Source organism: Eptesicus fuscus, chromosome 9 (assembly GCF_027574615.1).
Source record: "Eptesicus fuscus isolate TK198812 chromosome 9, DD_ASM_mEF_20220401, whole genome shotgun sequence".
Classification (NCBI taxonomy): domain Eukaryota; kingdom Metazoa; phylum Chordata; class Mammalia; order Chiroptera; family Vespertilionidae; genus Eptesicus; species Eptesicus fuscus.
This window is the reverse complement of record NC_072481.1, coordinates 43,923,137-43,940,212: the sequence shown is the minus strand read 5'-3', so window position 1 is coordinate 43,940,212 and position 17,076 is coordinate 43,923,137. Positions and strand designations below refer to the sequence as shown.

General features: G+C 35.3%; 1 protein-coding gene across 2 annotated transcripts in view; it reads right to left on the bottom strand.

The window, feature by feature from the left end:
• Positions 1–7,493: 7,493 nt before the first annotated feature.
• Positions 7,494–17,076, bottom strand: part of ATG4C (autophagy related 4C cysteine peptidase) — an 81,215-nt gene continuing 71,632 nt past the window's right edge. For both annotated transcript variants that reach the window (XM_054721303.1, XM_054721304.1), the window contains exon 11: positions 7,494–8,623. In XM_054721303.1, the coding sequence (XP_054577278.1) occupies positions 8,456–8,623 (168 nt within the window). In that variant the 3' untranslated portion in view covers positions 7,494–8,455. The remainder of the gene's footprint in view (positions 8,624–17,076) is intronic.

Here is a 17,076-nt window from a genome sequence, read left to right as displayed (position 1 = left end):
AGATAGATAGATAGATAGATAGATAGATAAATAAATAAATACAAAAAATAAAGAAAATTTTTGCAGAATTGACAAGCTGATCTTAAAATACATATTAAAATGCAAGGGATTCAGAATTGGCCAAAATTATCTAGAAAAAGAACAAAGTTGGATGACTCACACTTCCCAATTTCAAAATTTACTGCAAATCTATATAGTAAAAAGTGTGGTACTGGCAAAGGATAGACATATATATGAAATAGAATTGAGAGTCCAGAAATAAAGCCTTACACTTATGGTCAATTGATTTTTGATAAGAAGGTCCCGACCATTCAATGGGGGGAAAAATAGTCTTTTTCAACAAATGGTGCTGGGACAACTAGACTTCCACATGCAAAAGAAGAAATTTGGACACCCATCTCAGACCATCTACAAAAATCAAATCAAAATAAATTTTATTTTATTTTAATTTTTTAATTTTTTTAAATTTATATTTATTGTTGAAAGTATTACAGATATCCCCTTTGGTTTGTTTGTTCTGTGTTTTTTCCCCCATTGATCCCCTCCACCCCACACCCACCCCTCCCCGGCTGTCACCAGACTATTGTCTGTGTCCATGGGCTATGAATATATGGTTAATCTCCCTCCATCCACCCCAAATGAATTTTTAAAAACCTATATGTAAGAGCTAAAGCTATAAAACTCTTAGGAGTAAGTATAAAGTATAAATCTTGGAGACCTCAGATTAAGCAGTAACTTCTTAAATATAATACCAAAAGCATAAGCAAAGAAAGAAAAAATTTAAAAAGTAGACAAATTGGATTTTACCAAAATTAAAACTATTTATGTTTCAAAGGACACCATCAAGAAAGCAAAAAGATAAACCACAGAATAAGAGAAAATGTTTGTGAATCATATAGCTGATAAAAGCCTTATATCCTGAATATGCAAAAAACTCTTACAACTCACTAATATAAAGATAAATAACCCAATTCAAAATGAGGGAAGAATTTGAATACATATTTCTCCAAAGAAGATATACAAATGGCCAACAAGCACATGAAAAGATGCTCAACATAATTTGTCACTAGAAAAATGCACATAAGGTACCACTTTACAAACACTAGATGGCTGAAATAAAAAAGATAATAACCAGGGTTGGTGAGAAAGTAGAAAATTGTAATCCTTATAACATTGATGGTGGATTGTAATATGGTGTAATCACTATGGAAAAGTTTGGCATTTCTTTAAAGGACTAAACACAGAGCTACCATATGACCAGCAATTCCACTCCTAGGTATACAATGAGTGGCCAGATTATTATGATCTCTGAATGCATAATAATCTGGCCACTCAGTGTATATCCTATATAATAAAAAGCTAATATGCAAATTGTCCCCTCGACCAGGAGTTCGACCAGCAGGCAGGCCAGCCAACCGCCCATGTCCCCTCCCCATGGCCAGGCTGGCCGGACCCCACCCATGCACAAATTCATGCACCGAGCCTCTAATATATATATACATACATACACACACACACACACTGAGTGGCCAGATTATTATGCGTTCAGAGATCATAATAATCTGGCCACTCAGTGTATACACAGGAGAAATGAAAACAATGCTCATTACAGAATTATTCAAAACTAGAGGCCCGGTGCACAATTTGTGCGCGAGGGGGGGGGGAAAGAGTGGGGAGGGGGGGCGGACCTCAGCCCGGCCTGCACCCTCTCGCAATCTGGGACCCCTTGGGGGATGTCCGACTGCCAGTTTAGGCCCGATCACACAGGGATTCCGCTGCGAGATTGGGCCTAAACTGGCAGTGGGACATTCCTCTCGCAATCTGGGACCGCTGGCTCCTAACCGCTTGCCTGCCTGATCACCCCCAACTGCTTGCCTGCTTGCCTGATCGCCCCTAACCACTCACCTGCCTGCCTGATCACCCCTACCTGCTTGCCTGCCTGCCTTATTGTCCCTAACTGCCTCTGCCTGCCTACCTGATTGCCCCTAACCACCTCTGCCTGCCTGCCTGCCCCTAACCACTCTGCCTGCTTGCCTGATCACCCCTAACTGCTCGCCTGCCTGCCTGATCACCCCTAACCACCTCTGCCTTGGCCCCCACTGCTGCGGCTTCATCTGGAAGGATGTCTGGAAGGTCGTTCAGCTGTCCGGTCTAATTAGCATATTATGCTATTATTATTATAGATAGCCAAAAAGTGGGAACAACCCATATGTCTATCAACTGATGAATAAAGAGTATGTGGTACGTCCACCTAATGGAATATTATTCAGTTACCCAAAAAAATAAAGTGCTGGTGATACGTGCTATAAATCTTGAAAACATTATGCTAAGTTAAAAGAATCAGACACAAAAGACCACATATTGTGATTCCATTTATATGAAATACCTGGAATCCATGAAAACAGAAAGTAGGTTAATAGATACAGGGTATTTTTTTATTTTATTTTTTTTTTTAGTAATGAAAATGTTCTGGAATTGGACAGTGGTGATCATTGCATAATTCTGTAAAGATATTACAATCCACTGAACTGTAAACTTTAAAAGGATAAATTACAATTCAATAATGCTGTTATTTAAAAAAAAAAACACAAGATACCACTTCACACCCACTAAGATGACTAAAATCAAAGACATTAGAGTTTCAGATGCAATCTGATTTCCTTAAATCACCTTAAATATTATAAAGTTGGGACTTTTGAACATCAGCTGACAAACACTTTGAGCTCTGAGCCGATGCTGCCTGCCAGCAATATCACAATCTTTGTATAGCAGCTTATATACTATTGGGATTTTACACTTCATTTCCCCCTATTTTGTAAACATGACAGAAAAATGGAAAAATGAAAGTGCTAAACCTCATGATAAGAAATGTAGGTCTCATAAATTTAATATAATTAGTATAAAGATAGAAACAATCATTAGTCTCAAAGAAATGCTCACTGGACTGTAAGTCAATAAGCTCTATGACTATAAAAGAACAAAAATAAAGACACCTATGAAATGCCATAACTATATCATCCAAAATCACATCAAGCCTATATAATTTTTTTTAAATTGTAATTAAAAAACATATTTTTAGCCCTGGCTGGTGTGGCTCAGTTGGTTGAGCATCGTCCCATGTACTGAGAGGTCACCAGTTTGATTCCAGGTCAGGGCATAAGCCCAGGTTGTGGATTTGATCCCCAGGAGGGGGCATACAGGAGGCAGCTGCTCAATGTTTCTCTCTAGTTGATGTTTCTCTCTCTCTCAACGTCTCTCTTCCTCTCTCTCTAAAAAAATAAAAATAAAAACATATTTTTAAAAAAATAAACAATAAAGTACCTTTTTAAAAATAGAAGTAAAAAAATAAAATATTTTTATACTCCCTGGGACACTGAAAACAGGTATGGTTCAGTTCCTTCACATTCAACTGTTTTAAGTGTTTCAAAGAACATATTACATATAAAAATAAGAGTCTGTTTAGGTATAGACATGGGCTTGTAGCCACAGAACTGGCCAAGCACAGTAGGTCAGGATTAGGAGCCAGTCATAAGACACAGGAAAAACTACTATGTAAATCAGATGCTTAAGACAATGTCAATATACAAATCAAAATATGAAAGACTGAATGGAAGCCTTCTCCATCAAATAAAATAGCTAAATTTAAACAAGGAGAATCAAAATTCAACCTACTAAGCATGCTTAGAGTAATGTGAACATGAACAAAAAATGGAAGGGAATATAGACAAGGAAAAATAATATGTCGAGGTAGCAGAAATGTGGGGTGGATTTTTTTCTGTACTATCTATTTTAAATATTTTGTAATTAATTAAATAATATATATATATGTATCTCCATTAAAACCCTCTGATTACTAACTAGAATGCTGACCTCAGACTCTCCTTATTTGTTCCATTATGTGTTAATCCAAGTCCCAGGACATATTGTCTCCCTAATCCCATATCCAATTCCCCATCTTAGATTCACTAGCTATAATTTAATAAGTGAATTGATCAGAACAGTGCTAAGTAAGTAACAAGTAGTATGTAAATATTAGTATGCCACACTGTACAACTCCAGGGAGTGACATTCACAGAACACACACTGAAAATTGTGCTCGCTGGCGCTGTGCAACATGGCAGCCCCCTCTCCACTTTCTGGTATTGGTCAGTACTTACTTTCTTCCGATACCTACATCAAATTTTAAATTATCCCAGCCCGCAGCCTTTTTAATTCATATATTTTTATCTGTGTCAGTTTACTAGGGTGTATTTGCCTAGATACACTCAAAACTTGTCAATAATTCTCATCCTTCTGTTATCAGATTTACATTGAAATTCTAACTTTCCTTACCCTTTCTGCTTATAAAGTAACTTATGAATTACTAATTCTTAATGTATATATCTTAGTATAAAATATAAATATAACATGTATATTTATAATTAAATTTTCAATAATTTAAATGAAAAATAATTATTTGCAGAATTTCTTTTTATGAATCACTCTTTTTTTAAAGCATATTTTTAAAATATATTTTATTGAATTTTTTACAGCGAGGAAGGGAGAGGGATGGATAGAGAGTTAGAAACATTGATGAGAGAGAAACCATCGATCAGCTGCCTCCTGCACACCCCCTACTGGGGATGTACCTGCAACCAAGGTACATGCCCTTGACCGGAATCGAACCTGGGACCCTTCAGTCCCCAGGCCGATGCTCTATCCAGTGAACCAAACCAGCTAGGGCTATGAATCACTCTGAGATGACATCTGGTATCTGTATCGTATCATTGACCTAAAATAGGAAAAGACTGAGTTTCTACATTTCTGGAGGAATTGGTTAGAAGATAGCACAGTAATTTTCTACCTAATAACAAACATATACTGTCTACTTTTAACTTATTTTTCTTATTGTGGGAGAATAAGTGAAATTTTATAACTGTAGTTTTGTGAATGTTTTGGGCCATTGCTTGCCACCAACTGTCAAAGAGGATTGTGAAAAAGAAAGGAAAATGCTAATTCAAAAATGTGTCTGCAATACTAACTCTAAATATAATATTTTTCAAAGTTTATAGGCAAGAAGAAAGTCTTTATATAGCCATGAAGAACACACAAAAATGCTTAAGGTTTCTAAATTAATTTAAGACTCAAACGATAAAATAATATAAAATTTATATATTAGAATCAATAAGATATTTCCAATTTTCCTGGTCACATTTTCAATTCATCTCTAGTTTGGTCTTAAAGCTCAATTGAGTAGAGTACTATTGAATTGTGGTTGACTGACAATACTGAGGCTATAATAAATATTACATGATAAATATTCTCCTAAAATTTTTTAAAGGACATTAGCTCTTCTTTTTATAGAAAATAATAATCCCTTATCCTTTCCAAGAAATTGCCTCTATCAATATATTCTGGATATCTTGCTTCTATTTTACTATTATTTTAAATTCTCAGTTTCCTCTTTATGTCTGTTTCAATAGAAATTCTTATCATTATTTAATATTTTTAAATGTTTTTTCACTATTTGTTCTTCCTCTTGTTCCTTCCTTTTTATTTTGAACATCCTTTAAAATGTTTTTCTGGTTGTATAGTTAAAAAGACTTAGATATACAATGTATGCTACAAAGGTGAGCTCTGATAAACCATGAAAATGAAACTTATTCTAGGAGCAAAGTAATTAGCAGATAAAAGAAAAAAAAACAACACCTGGATTAGTATGGTTTGACCAGAAATACAGTGCTTTCTGGCATTGAAAAATAGAAAGAAAATATAGATCTCTAAAAAAGCAGACAGAGATTTCTGACCTAAAATTGGATAGATTAAAGTCATTTTTGTTCCTTTAGTTCTAAAAACAAGAAAGAATTAACATACATACTTTTAGATATGTTTGCCCTTGGACAATGTTAAATCCTAAAGGTTAACAGAACACAAAAGTGACCTAAAATTTTAATCTGCTAAAGTTATATTCTCACTAATACAGATTTAATGTGGTTAGTTTAATGTAAAAAAAGAAAAAAATCAATACTTCAGGGAAATTCTTTTGGACATACTCATACTATAAAGGATCTTTTCATGCACTCATTCGGCAAATGGTAAGTCTCAGGATTGCCTGCTGGTGGTGAATACATTGACAAAAGGGGATTCAAAGTGTCAAGTCTTAGGAAGAAGAGAGAAAAGAAACCTTCACCATCAAAAGTCAGATCAAGCATTTTAAAAATTCATTTCTGAAATGTTAATGGCAAAGTCTATAGTATCTTAATATTGATGTCCAAAAGGAAGATCTGCCTATCCTAAGTCTAACAGAACACCCATCTTTGAAGCTTGTCCTTTTTCACTTTCCTTCATTCCGGGCTCAAAGAGATCCTTAAGCTTTACTGCCCGAGTTTACTGGCTGTCAGAATTTGAAATGAAATCTGTGTTCACAACCAAGTCTGAAACCAGAATACACAGTACCTCTATCCCAATAATAGTGATGCAATTTTGTTGCTGCCTTCCCAAAAGAAGATGATCACAACTTTTTGTCTGGTCCTTAGCTGAAGATGCATTAATAGGCAAGATAAATCCATTAGCCTATCTCTCAATTTTCATGAATGTATACATTCATTCATTCATACATACATATTATTAAATGATTTAAAGGATAATTTCTAATTCTCAACACTTATTCTCAGTCGTGGGGATGATTGTATGGTAGGATTCATTTGTTTTGTCTAGACAATATTCTGAGTATTTTCAATATAATTCAATGGAAAGGAAGTTTCTTCCTCCTCTCACCTCCACTCTGTCTCTGTCCTGGTGTAATTTTATCTCATTCCAATATCCTTCTTAAAAATGATTCCCAAACATGCTGAGGACAGAATGTTATATAAATCGCAGCTTTTACAAAGTTCTTGTAAGAGAACACTTACAATTAGCTCTGATTCACTGGAAGGTATAGGTGCTCTTATTCGATGTGCTTGTAGACTCCTGTGAATTCTGCAGGCATGTAGGAACAACAAATTGCAATAATTTAGATGGGAGGACTGCAGTGTATAAAATCGGGCATACCACTGGCTTCTTGTTCCTGTGCTGCTTTGACCTTCTAGGAAAATTAGTACTGGACTTCATGTGTCCAAATCTTATCTAGGGAAAAGAAAAATTTTAGATTTTAAGCTATTTATTTCAATTCGATAAACTACCCTCACTGGAAAATGCCAAACCTGATTTCTCTCATCAGGCATACGAAAGCAATCTGCCCACCCTCTGTTTCCATTTTGCATGCAACTCCAAACCTAACAAATAGGCTTTCTGATGGGAGAAATCAATGACTTTGAATGATGCACAATTTCCACAGATAAGTCACCTTTCCACAATGAAACATGGAAGCTCCATAAAATAAGTTAATATTTTGCTTTCAGAGCAACAATATTATTTGCCTTATTATAAAGAGAATTCATTAGAGACAATGATTTTTCAAATGAAAGGATTAAAAAAATCCCATTAAAACCAAAACAAAGGCATTTTATGTTCTCACATCTTTATTAAAGTAGTTATTTATAATCCTGGCTCAATAATAACTCGTGTACTTTTATATCACAAATTGGCCTTTAAATAACACATAACACACATAAGGCAGATTTACCTTCTAGATGGCCTCAGCTTCTAAACACCACTACGCTGATTTACACAAATAACAAAAATCACATAGAGGAGCATCTGTTGAAATCTTTCTTGTTACTTATCTTTAGATTTCAAAACTACATAGTAAATAGAGTTCCCCATAAAATTTAATTTTTGAGGTAAGAAACAAATACTATTTCTATCTTAAAATTGCCTTTATCTGATCTGACTAGATGCCATTATTGTGAGTAACATAACCTTTAAGTTTGTGGGGAAAACCAATACTTTATATTTACTCTTCAAAGAAAGCTCAACAGCAAGAAAAACGAGAAGCCATTATAAAATCATATTGCTAAATATTACCTAAATTCACAATTCTGCTTATATAATTGTATGCATATAATAACAGCTAACAATTATTATTTCATGTATCAATATACATCCAATATGGTTGCATTAATATCAGGAGGCCAGGCAGCACAGAAGATGCATTCTCTTGTTCTTCTGGTCATTAGTAGGAACTGAAGCTTTTGAAATCATTTGGTAATCCCAATGTGGGGGCCTGTATCACAAAACCTTCAGGAAACTGGTGGCCTTGGGTGGAAGAATTCAAAAACTGGAAGGCTTAGCAGTTAAGGTGGCATAATTAGAAGGTCTCAGCAGAATAGTGATGCAGCCAGAATCACTTGTTATTTATTAGAAACCAAGACTCATAAATCATTTCTCTCTCAGAAAAATACCTTTAAAACTTGTATATTTCTAAATGTTCTTTTTTTTAAAGAACATATAAAATTAAGATATTTGTGAAAATAAACCAGTTTCGTGTATTCTTGTTTCTCTTCATTTTCCCCCTTCAAAGAGTTCTTCTTATCTTTTAAAGCAAGACAAACTCTTCTGTGCTAAATCTTTTTAATCTTTTATTTTCATCCTCTGAGAAAATGTCTTCCTTATTGGTTGGAGTAGATGTAAAATCATAGTCTCTGGAATGACCATTTACAAAAGTAAATAAGGGATACTTCTCTTTAGAAGAAATTTTCAGCATCTGTAACAGAAAGTACAGAAGAATTCTTTATCCAACAGTGCACAGTAGCACCCCGTGACAAAATCTGATGTTTTAGCCCCGAATCTCTCATTAGCTTTTCTCATTTATATTTATTCAGTGCCAATGCTTTAATGTTCTGGCTAAAAGACAAAACTGTATAGTTTATTTATAGCTAAATAACTGCTTCTCCATTAGGACTCGCCTTCAAAAATTAAGTACCATCTCCCTACCCCCACCAAAGTAAGTCTTCTGGTCACATTAGTTGGAAGGCTTACTCTAAAGGGTTGATATTTATCTCCTTTTAGTAGTAGTAGACAATGACACAAAATGGTTTCATGGACTATAGTCAATATTGTGAAAGACTGCTTGATACTCCAAAAAGAAGCATTAACCTGAGTCAGAAGGTTCATTCTAATAATCCCAGTTCTACAACTTACCTTGATGTCATCTTCAACAAATCACTCTACCTGAGTATCATCTATAAAACAGGTATCCAAGCTCCTTATCTCAGAACATTGTTAAGATGACCAAAATTAAAAATAAAAACTTATTTTAAAAAATTAAGTTTGGTCCTTCTAAAGATCACTATATTTGAAAGAATATTTCTGCAAAAATCTAGTCAAAATAAAAAATAGTAATCTTCTACACAGTAGTAATCCACACTTTACATATTACCTTCTAGAGTTACATTAGATAATTCTGAAGTGAAAAAAGCAATACCTAGAATTTTGTGAGGACAACGGCAACCTTTATAACCTCTATCCATTTGGTATTCGTTGACAAGCCAGCAACACATTCTAAACTATTTTAAATCTTTCTGTTAAACAAGTTTTATTTTAAAAAATATAAACAATTTTCATTTAAAAAATAAATTTAAAATTTTGAATGAAGGATGTTTTAATAGAAACCAATTTTTCTATAGGTAACCTGTAACTATAAGGAAGATTTCAAAACGTTTATGTGAGTCCCAGAGAATGCTGGAAATAATACCAAGAGTACTTATATAGGGTGGTGCAAAAGTAGGCTTACAGCTGCTCATATGGAAAATAATACAATAATTAATAAATAATAATACAAGAGTAAACTCTGTTTCATGTGCTCACAACTGTAAGCCTGCTTTTGCCCCACCTGGTGTATCATTCATCATGATCAATTTAATATAATTTGTTCTTAAAGGATAATTTCTGGGATAAAAACCAAATTCTATCAAATGCCAATATTAAATCAAAGGTTAATCAAATTCTTATGTTACATTTATAGATTCTCTCGAAACCTGGCTAAAATAAATATGTATCCCTGGCATACAGAACAATATTAAATTAAAAGTATTTCAATGAGAGAGTTAATATGAAATACATTTTAATAATACAGCCAAAGATACAGGAAACAGCTTTATTATCTAAAAGGCAAATCATAGATTTCTTTTCAGAAGGTCAAATATTTTATCACATTTTCCCTATGTACTAACTTGACAGGTTTCAGAATTTACAGAGGAGAAAGCTAGAGGACAGAAGTTAAGCAATTTCTTCCATCATAATGCCAGTAGTTGTAAGAACAGAAATAGACCAAGAGATGACCACTTGTCCCCAGGCTGAAACCTTTCCACTAGTCTCTGCCAGCACACATGTAAAACTATACCCAGGACAGAGCAGTCTATACCTATGTGGTCTGTATTCACCATAGTGGAGCTACACTTAATGTAGGGTTTAATTCTAAAGTCAGCCCATAATATGAAAATCAAATAGTCAAAATCAATATAGTCAAAATTAACTTCCATAAGCCTTCAAAATGTTTAAAAAGGTTGTTATGCATAATTTTGTATATACAACCCTATTCAGTACCATGTATAAATGAATAGTACAGTATATAGTAATGTACAGTATATAATAAAGAGTACACATGGAAAAATAATATGTGTTTTATTATGAGTTTGTGTAGTTGAGTTGAAGTTAAATGTGTACGTGATGTTAACTCCACATTATCTCCTATTACTCAATCTTAAATCGCTCTAACCCAACTTTTAACCCTCGCTGTTCTGAAAATTCTCTTCTAGTCCTCAAATAAAAAGGCCTTTTATTAGTTCCTATTCTCTTGATATTTCTATAGCAATCAACACTTCTGGGCATTTCTTTCTTAAAATATTTACTTCCCTTGATTTCTGTAATATTTTGTTTTCCTGTTTCTTCTATTTTCTGGACTATTTCTTCTTTATCTCCTTCATTGACTTCACTTCCTGCATGTAAATATTAATCAATTATTGATCCTTTATCTCCTCTATATATTCTATCTTCTCTCTTAAAAATATTATCTACTCTGAGTTTCAACCACTTCACTATTAGCCTTTATTATCATCCAGGTTTTACAGATGAGGGAACTGAAATATTGAGGGGTTAAGTGACTTGTTATGTTCACATAGTTAGTCAATGATAGAGCCAGAATTTAAGCTTAAGCGGTCTGGTTCTATTATAACCACTGTGTGGGCGAAAAGGGGTCACATGCTGACCTGACTAGCTCATGGAAGGCCTGCATGGCAGCCTTGCAACCACAAAGGATGGGCTGAAATTAAAACTTTTTTAACTATAAAAGCAGCTTATGGTGGGTAGTCATGTCCTATCCTAGGCCGCTATCTTCCCTGACAAAGGTCAATCTTTACCTTAACTGAGCCTGTCTATTGTGTTTTTGCATCTACAATAATATATATTTGGAATGTCAAAGTAATTTTCCTTTCTCCCAACTCCTCAAATCCCTTGAACATTAAACGTCTACCATAAACATCCCATAACATTCTACCCTAATGATTCTGCTCAAGATGTCTCTGTCCTCCATCCACCTCCTCAGGTAAGGATTACAAACATGGACCGTGGATCTTGGACAGTCTCAGTAGAAACCTGGCTGATAACTTACGAGTTGTGTGATCCTGGACAAGTTACTTAACCAGACTGTCTCATTTTTCTTATTGTAAAATGTCAGTATCACAACATCTATTTCACAGTGTTGTTGTGAGGATTAAATCAGTAATATTTGTAAAAATAATTAGAAGATTGCCTGGCATCATACGTGTTGGCTATTATTATTGGCATTATCCTATTAGTCTTCTGGCATTAAGTATACTCTAATTCAGTCATTTTATTATCCATTTCATGTCTTCCCAACTAAATTAGAAGCCCCTGAAGAATTTAAAAGAAATCAGAGTTCCTATCATTAAATCCCAAAGGTAAAAAAAGATCCATATAAATATATATTTATATATATTTAGATCCATATAAATCAATTTCCCTGATTTCACTTGGAAAATACAGATTAGAAGGAGGGGAAATATAATCATGAACATAATAAACGTAAAACACTAAAGTGTTTTGAAAAATACATTTTAGCAAAATAGTGATGGGTATGGGAAATTGTGCACCATTGGAGAAAATGGGACTGTTTGCCCTAGAAGAGGAAGCAAACTTATTCTTTTACTCAATTGAGACAAAGGAGTAAACGCTATGTGCAGACTGATTCCAACTGAATGTGGGGAAGCTTCTTTAATGATAAGGTTCTGTCCAAAATGGAAAAGATTCCCAAGGAAAATAATTCGTTCACCATTACCTGAAATAAAGATTAGATAGCCAACTGTCTAAACCATGGATTGATGTATAAATGGGAGACTGTACAGAATAGTGCTTATAAGCACATGTTCTCAAGTTAAATGTCTGAGGTGTGAATCTCAGCACTACCATTTATTAGTTGTGACCTTTCTGAAAGTTACTAAACCTTTGTAAGTGTAAGATTACTCATCTGTAAAATAAAGATACCTACTTACCTCAGAAGGTTTGTGTAGAATAATTGAGAAAATGTATATATGGTGCTTAATTAGCACAATATGTGACATATGGCAAGGATTCAACAAATGTTAGCTTTGGATTGAAGAATTCCAGATTGGGTGTCTGGAATTCAAGGGCTGTATTATAAATTTTGTTTTATAGCTAGAGGAAACTGGCCATGGGCAATTTGTGTGTGTGTGTGTGTGTTGATATTCATTCTATAATCAAATGATTCGTTTCCTAATACTTACATTTTCATTTCTGGCCTTAAATCCCAGCATTACTAGGTAGTAAGTTTATCACAGGAGTGTTTTATTTGATAACAACCATTAGGCTGGGAACAAGTAAGGTAAGGAAGAAAAGGAGGTGTGAGATCAGACAAAAACAATCAACATCGGGCCCCTTACATTCAGCAGAGCAGAGAAGATACAATCTAAGCTCAGGGGCTGGGAGAGATATGTATCGGAAGAATATCTATGAAAGGTGAGCAAGTTCACCTTGCAGAACTTGGAGAGGAATAATATATAAAGGCACAAAAACAGGGTGAGACACAAAACTGAAAGGGAAAGTGATTGAAAGCCTGCATATAGACTCGATTCCCAGGTCCTTTCTTATAACAACTATCCCTCTTTAGCCTCCCCCACCGGCCATCCCACACATAGGAAAATAAAGATTTATTCTTTGGAAAAAACAAATAAAGCTATAAACTCTAGTACACCAGGCACAGTGATGACTACAGAAGCTGAGGAATTTAGTGACAGTCTAAAATACTGAACTGTAGGGCCCTAGCATCCTTCACTTCCTGCTCCTGGAGCACTGTAGGCAACATATATTCTACAAGCAAATGGCAGAACTTTTCTCTGGAAAAAAATAAAACAACTCTAGAGAAAAGATAACCACTTACCAACATATGGGGGTGGGAGGGGTCACCCAATAAAAAGGCAGGTTTATCACCCAATTACCCTAGGATGAAGGTCACCAGCGAAAAAACCATGCTCAAACACACAGAACCTCCACTCAGCTTTTTAGTCCCTTACTCAAATATAAACAAACACTGAAGAGCACCAGTCATTTGGGGGAAAGCAGCCAGAGGAAAACTGGAAGATTAAAGCAAAAAACAAAAACTAAAACATAACAAAAAGAGTTTGTAATAAATCATATACAGCAAAAGAAGGACAAGAAAACTTCAAAATTACTCTAATTTCCTTTAGGAGAAAAGAAAACTATATTCATATAAAGAAAAAAAGAGAATGTTATGAAAAAGGAGTAATAGAAAAATAAAATAACTCCTAGAAATTTAAATATCATAGTTGAAATTTAAGAACAATAGAAGAGTTAGAAGATAGAGGAAATATCCCATATAAAAATGATAAAGGCATGGAAAATAGAAGGAAAAAAAAGATAGGAAAATTAGTGGAACAATTCAAAAGGTCCAACAACTGTATAATAAGAGTTCCAGAAAGAAAGAATGAAGAAAACAAAAGAGAGGAAATAATGTGGGTTTGTGTTGTTGTTGTTTTTCCTCAAAAAATTTCCCAGAATGGAAGGAAACAGGACAATTGATTAAAAAGAATGTAAACCAAGACACATAATGAAGTGTCAAATACTAGCTACAAGTAACAATAGCTAATACTTTATATCGTACCTACTATAAATTATTCGCCTAGTAAATTGTTTAATCAGACATTCACCTGGTGAATTGTTTAATCTTCATAATGATGCCACAGAGAGAGGTAGCCATTACTATTTTCATTTCTTGAGAAAACTAATGCTCAGAGAAGTTAAGCAATGTGGCTAAGGGTACACAGCAATGGAGTGGTAGTGCTGGGAATCAAACACACAAACTTTTAGAGAGAAAAAAAGTTTACATTTAGAGGAAAAGAAATCAGAATGATATCGAACTTCTCAACAGCAATCCTGGATGTTAGTAGGGAGTAGAGCAATGTCTCCAAAGTTCAGGGATGGGAATTATTTTTAGTCTAGAATTCTATACCAAATCAAATTATCAATAAATTTAAAGATAGAATAAAGATAGTCAGACATGCAAGAATTCAAAACTTTACTGTCTAGCCCTGACCGGTTCGGCTTGGTGGTTAGAGCGTCGGCCTGAGGGACAGAAGGTCCCGGGTTCGATTCCAGTCAAGAGCATGTGCCTTGGTTGCGGGCACATCCCCAGTGGGGGGGGGGGGGGGTGCAGGAGGCAGCTGATCAATGTTTCTCTCTCATTGATGTTTCTAACTCTCCCTTCCTCTCTGTAAAAAATCAATAAAATGTATTTTTTTTAAAACTTTACTGTCTAGGCATCCTTTACTTAGAAAGATACTGAAATCTATGCTTCAGCAAAACAAGAAAATAAACTAAGGAGAGATTTAGAAGACAGGGGGTCCAAGTCAGCAAAGTAGCATTAAGAAGTTCCAAATGGCCGAAACCGGTTTGGCTCAGTGGATAGAGCGTCGGCCTATGGACTGAAGGGTCCCAGGTTCAATTCCGGTCAAGGGCATGAACCTTGGTTAAGGGCACATCCCCAGTTGGGGGGTGTGCAGGAGGCGGCTGATCGATGTTTCTCTCTGATCGATGTTTCTGACTCTCTATCCCTCTCCCTTCCTCTCTGTATAAAATCAATAAAATATATATTTTTTTAAAAAAAGAAGTTTCAAATGAACAACTCTGCATCAGGTCTAGAGAGCAGTTAAGACTGAAGGGAACAGAAAACAGAGAGGAAAGTCTCCAGAAAAGGAGAAAAAAATAGATTTTCTTACATTTGTATTTATGAAAAATTTGCTGCTAGATACGTAACAGATATGAGTCAACATTCGTAAAACTTTTCAATAAGTACAAAGCAAACTAAGGAAATGAAAAGTGGAGAAAGTATTAACTCCGAGAAAATGAAGGCACAGGAAAAAAAGAAATGTAATCATCACACATCATGTGATTAGTAAACAGTATTATGGAGACATAATAATGTGAACACTGAATAGTGATTTAACCAAAATCTGTGAAAGGTGTACAGCTGAGAGAAAGAAAAATGGGGTTAAGAGATATGAGAATAGCTAAATCCTCAAGTATCATTAACAAGAAACTAACAGGTAATGTCTAAAATGGATTATCAAAAAAATGGCAGAATAAACACATTACTTAGAAATGTAGAGGTGAAAACCTAAACAAATAGCTAGAAGAGTTAAAAATGACTACCTCTGAGGAGGTACTCTGTGGAGTGAGGAGTAAGATAACAAGGGACTCCTGTTTTTCAGCATAAGCTTTTTATTATTATTTCATTTTTTAAAATACAAGCATTTATTATATTGATAAAGATGATTTTTTTTTGTCCCAAACAGATATTGAGTTATGTATTAAGTAAATGCACTATTATAAAGTCCTGGCAATTTAAGGAAATTACAATAACAGAAATAGATGAAAATATAATAGATCTGCTATAATTCAATCACTGAACTTCTTGGTAATTTATAAATAAGACAAATTTATAACAAAGTACCTTTAATCCACTTCTTCATTCAACAAGTATTTATTAAACTCCTACAATGTGACAGGCAGCTCTAATCATGGGAGACACAATAATAAACAAAACCAACAAGTATCCCTGCCCTCGTCAAGATTACATTTCAGTGGAGTAGACAGGTGATAAATAAGTTAAATAAGCATAATATGTTTATATATGATATAGCAGCATATATATGTGTGTGTGCGTGCATGCACTTTAATAAACACCCTAGAGAGAAAAATAAAACGGGGGGAGGGGATAATAACAAGTGCAAAAAGGGTGGACAGAGAAGGCCTAAGAAAGAGACACTTGAGTAAAGACCTAAAGGAAGAAAAGGAGAGGGAATCAGGGGAATACCCGCAGGAAGAGACTGCAGGCCCAGGAAACAAAGAGAATCCTTGAAACAGAAGGCACCTAGCATTTTCCAGGAGGAAATTATGTGATTGGCCTTGAGTAAGCTGGGGGAAGAGTGCTAAGGGGTGAGGTCAGAGAGGTCATGGGGCTGAGGGGGTGACGCCATTTAGATAAGAACTTGGGGTAATTTTAAGTATTCTTATATACATTACTAGAGGCCCAGTGCACGAAAATTCGTGCACTTGGGGGATTCCTCAGCTCAGCCTGCGCCCTCTCGCAGTCTGGGAGCCCTCGGGCGATGTCCGACTGACGGCTTAGGCCCGCTCCCTGTGCCGGCAGTCGGACATCTTTAGTGCTGCCGTGGAGACGGGAGAGGCTCACTCCCACCACCGCCGCTGCGCTCGCCAGCTGTAAGCCCAGCTCAGGGCTTCCGGCTCAGGGCGCTCCCCCTGTGGGAGCGCACTGAGCACCAGGGGGAAGCTCCTGCATTGAGCGTCTGCCCCCTGGTGGTCAGTGCACATCATAGCAACCGGTCGTTCCACCATTCGGTCAATTTGCATATTAGCCTCTTATTAGATAGGATTAGTCATTAGAAAATAAAATCAGCTGAATGACCATCAATGAAAGAAAGTTTAAATTGAAAGTAGTATATTATAGAATGTACTACTCACTATTCAGCAGTTTAAATGAATAAGCTAGACCAACATGTATAGAAATAGATAACCTCTAGGTCACTATTACATGAAAACACTAGCTGCAGAGGGGTATATACATCTATATTATAAGCTATATTA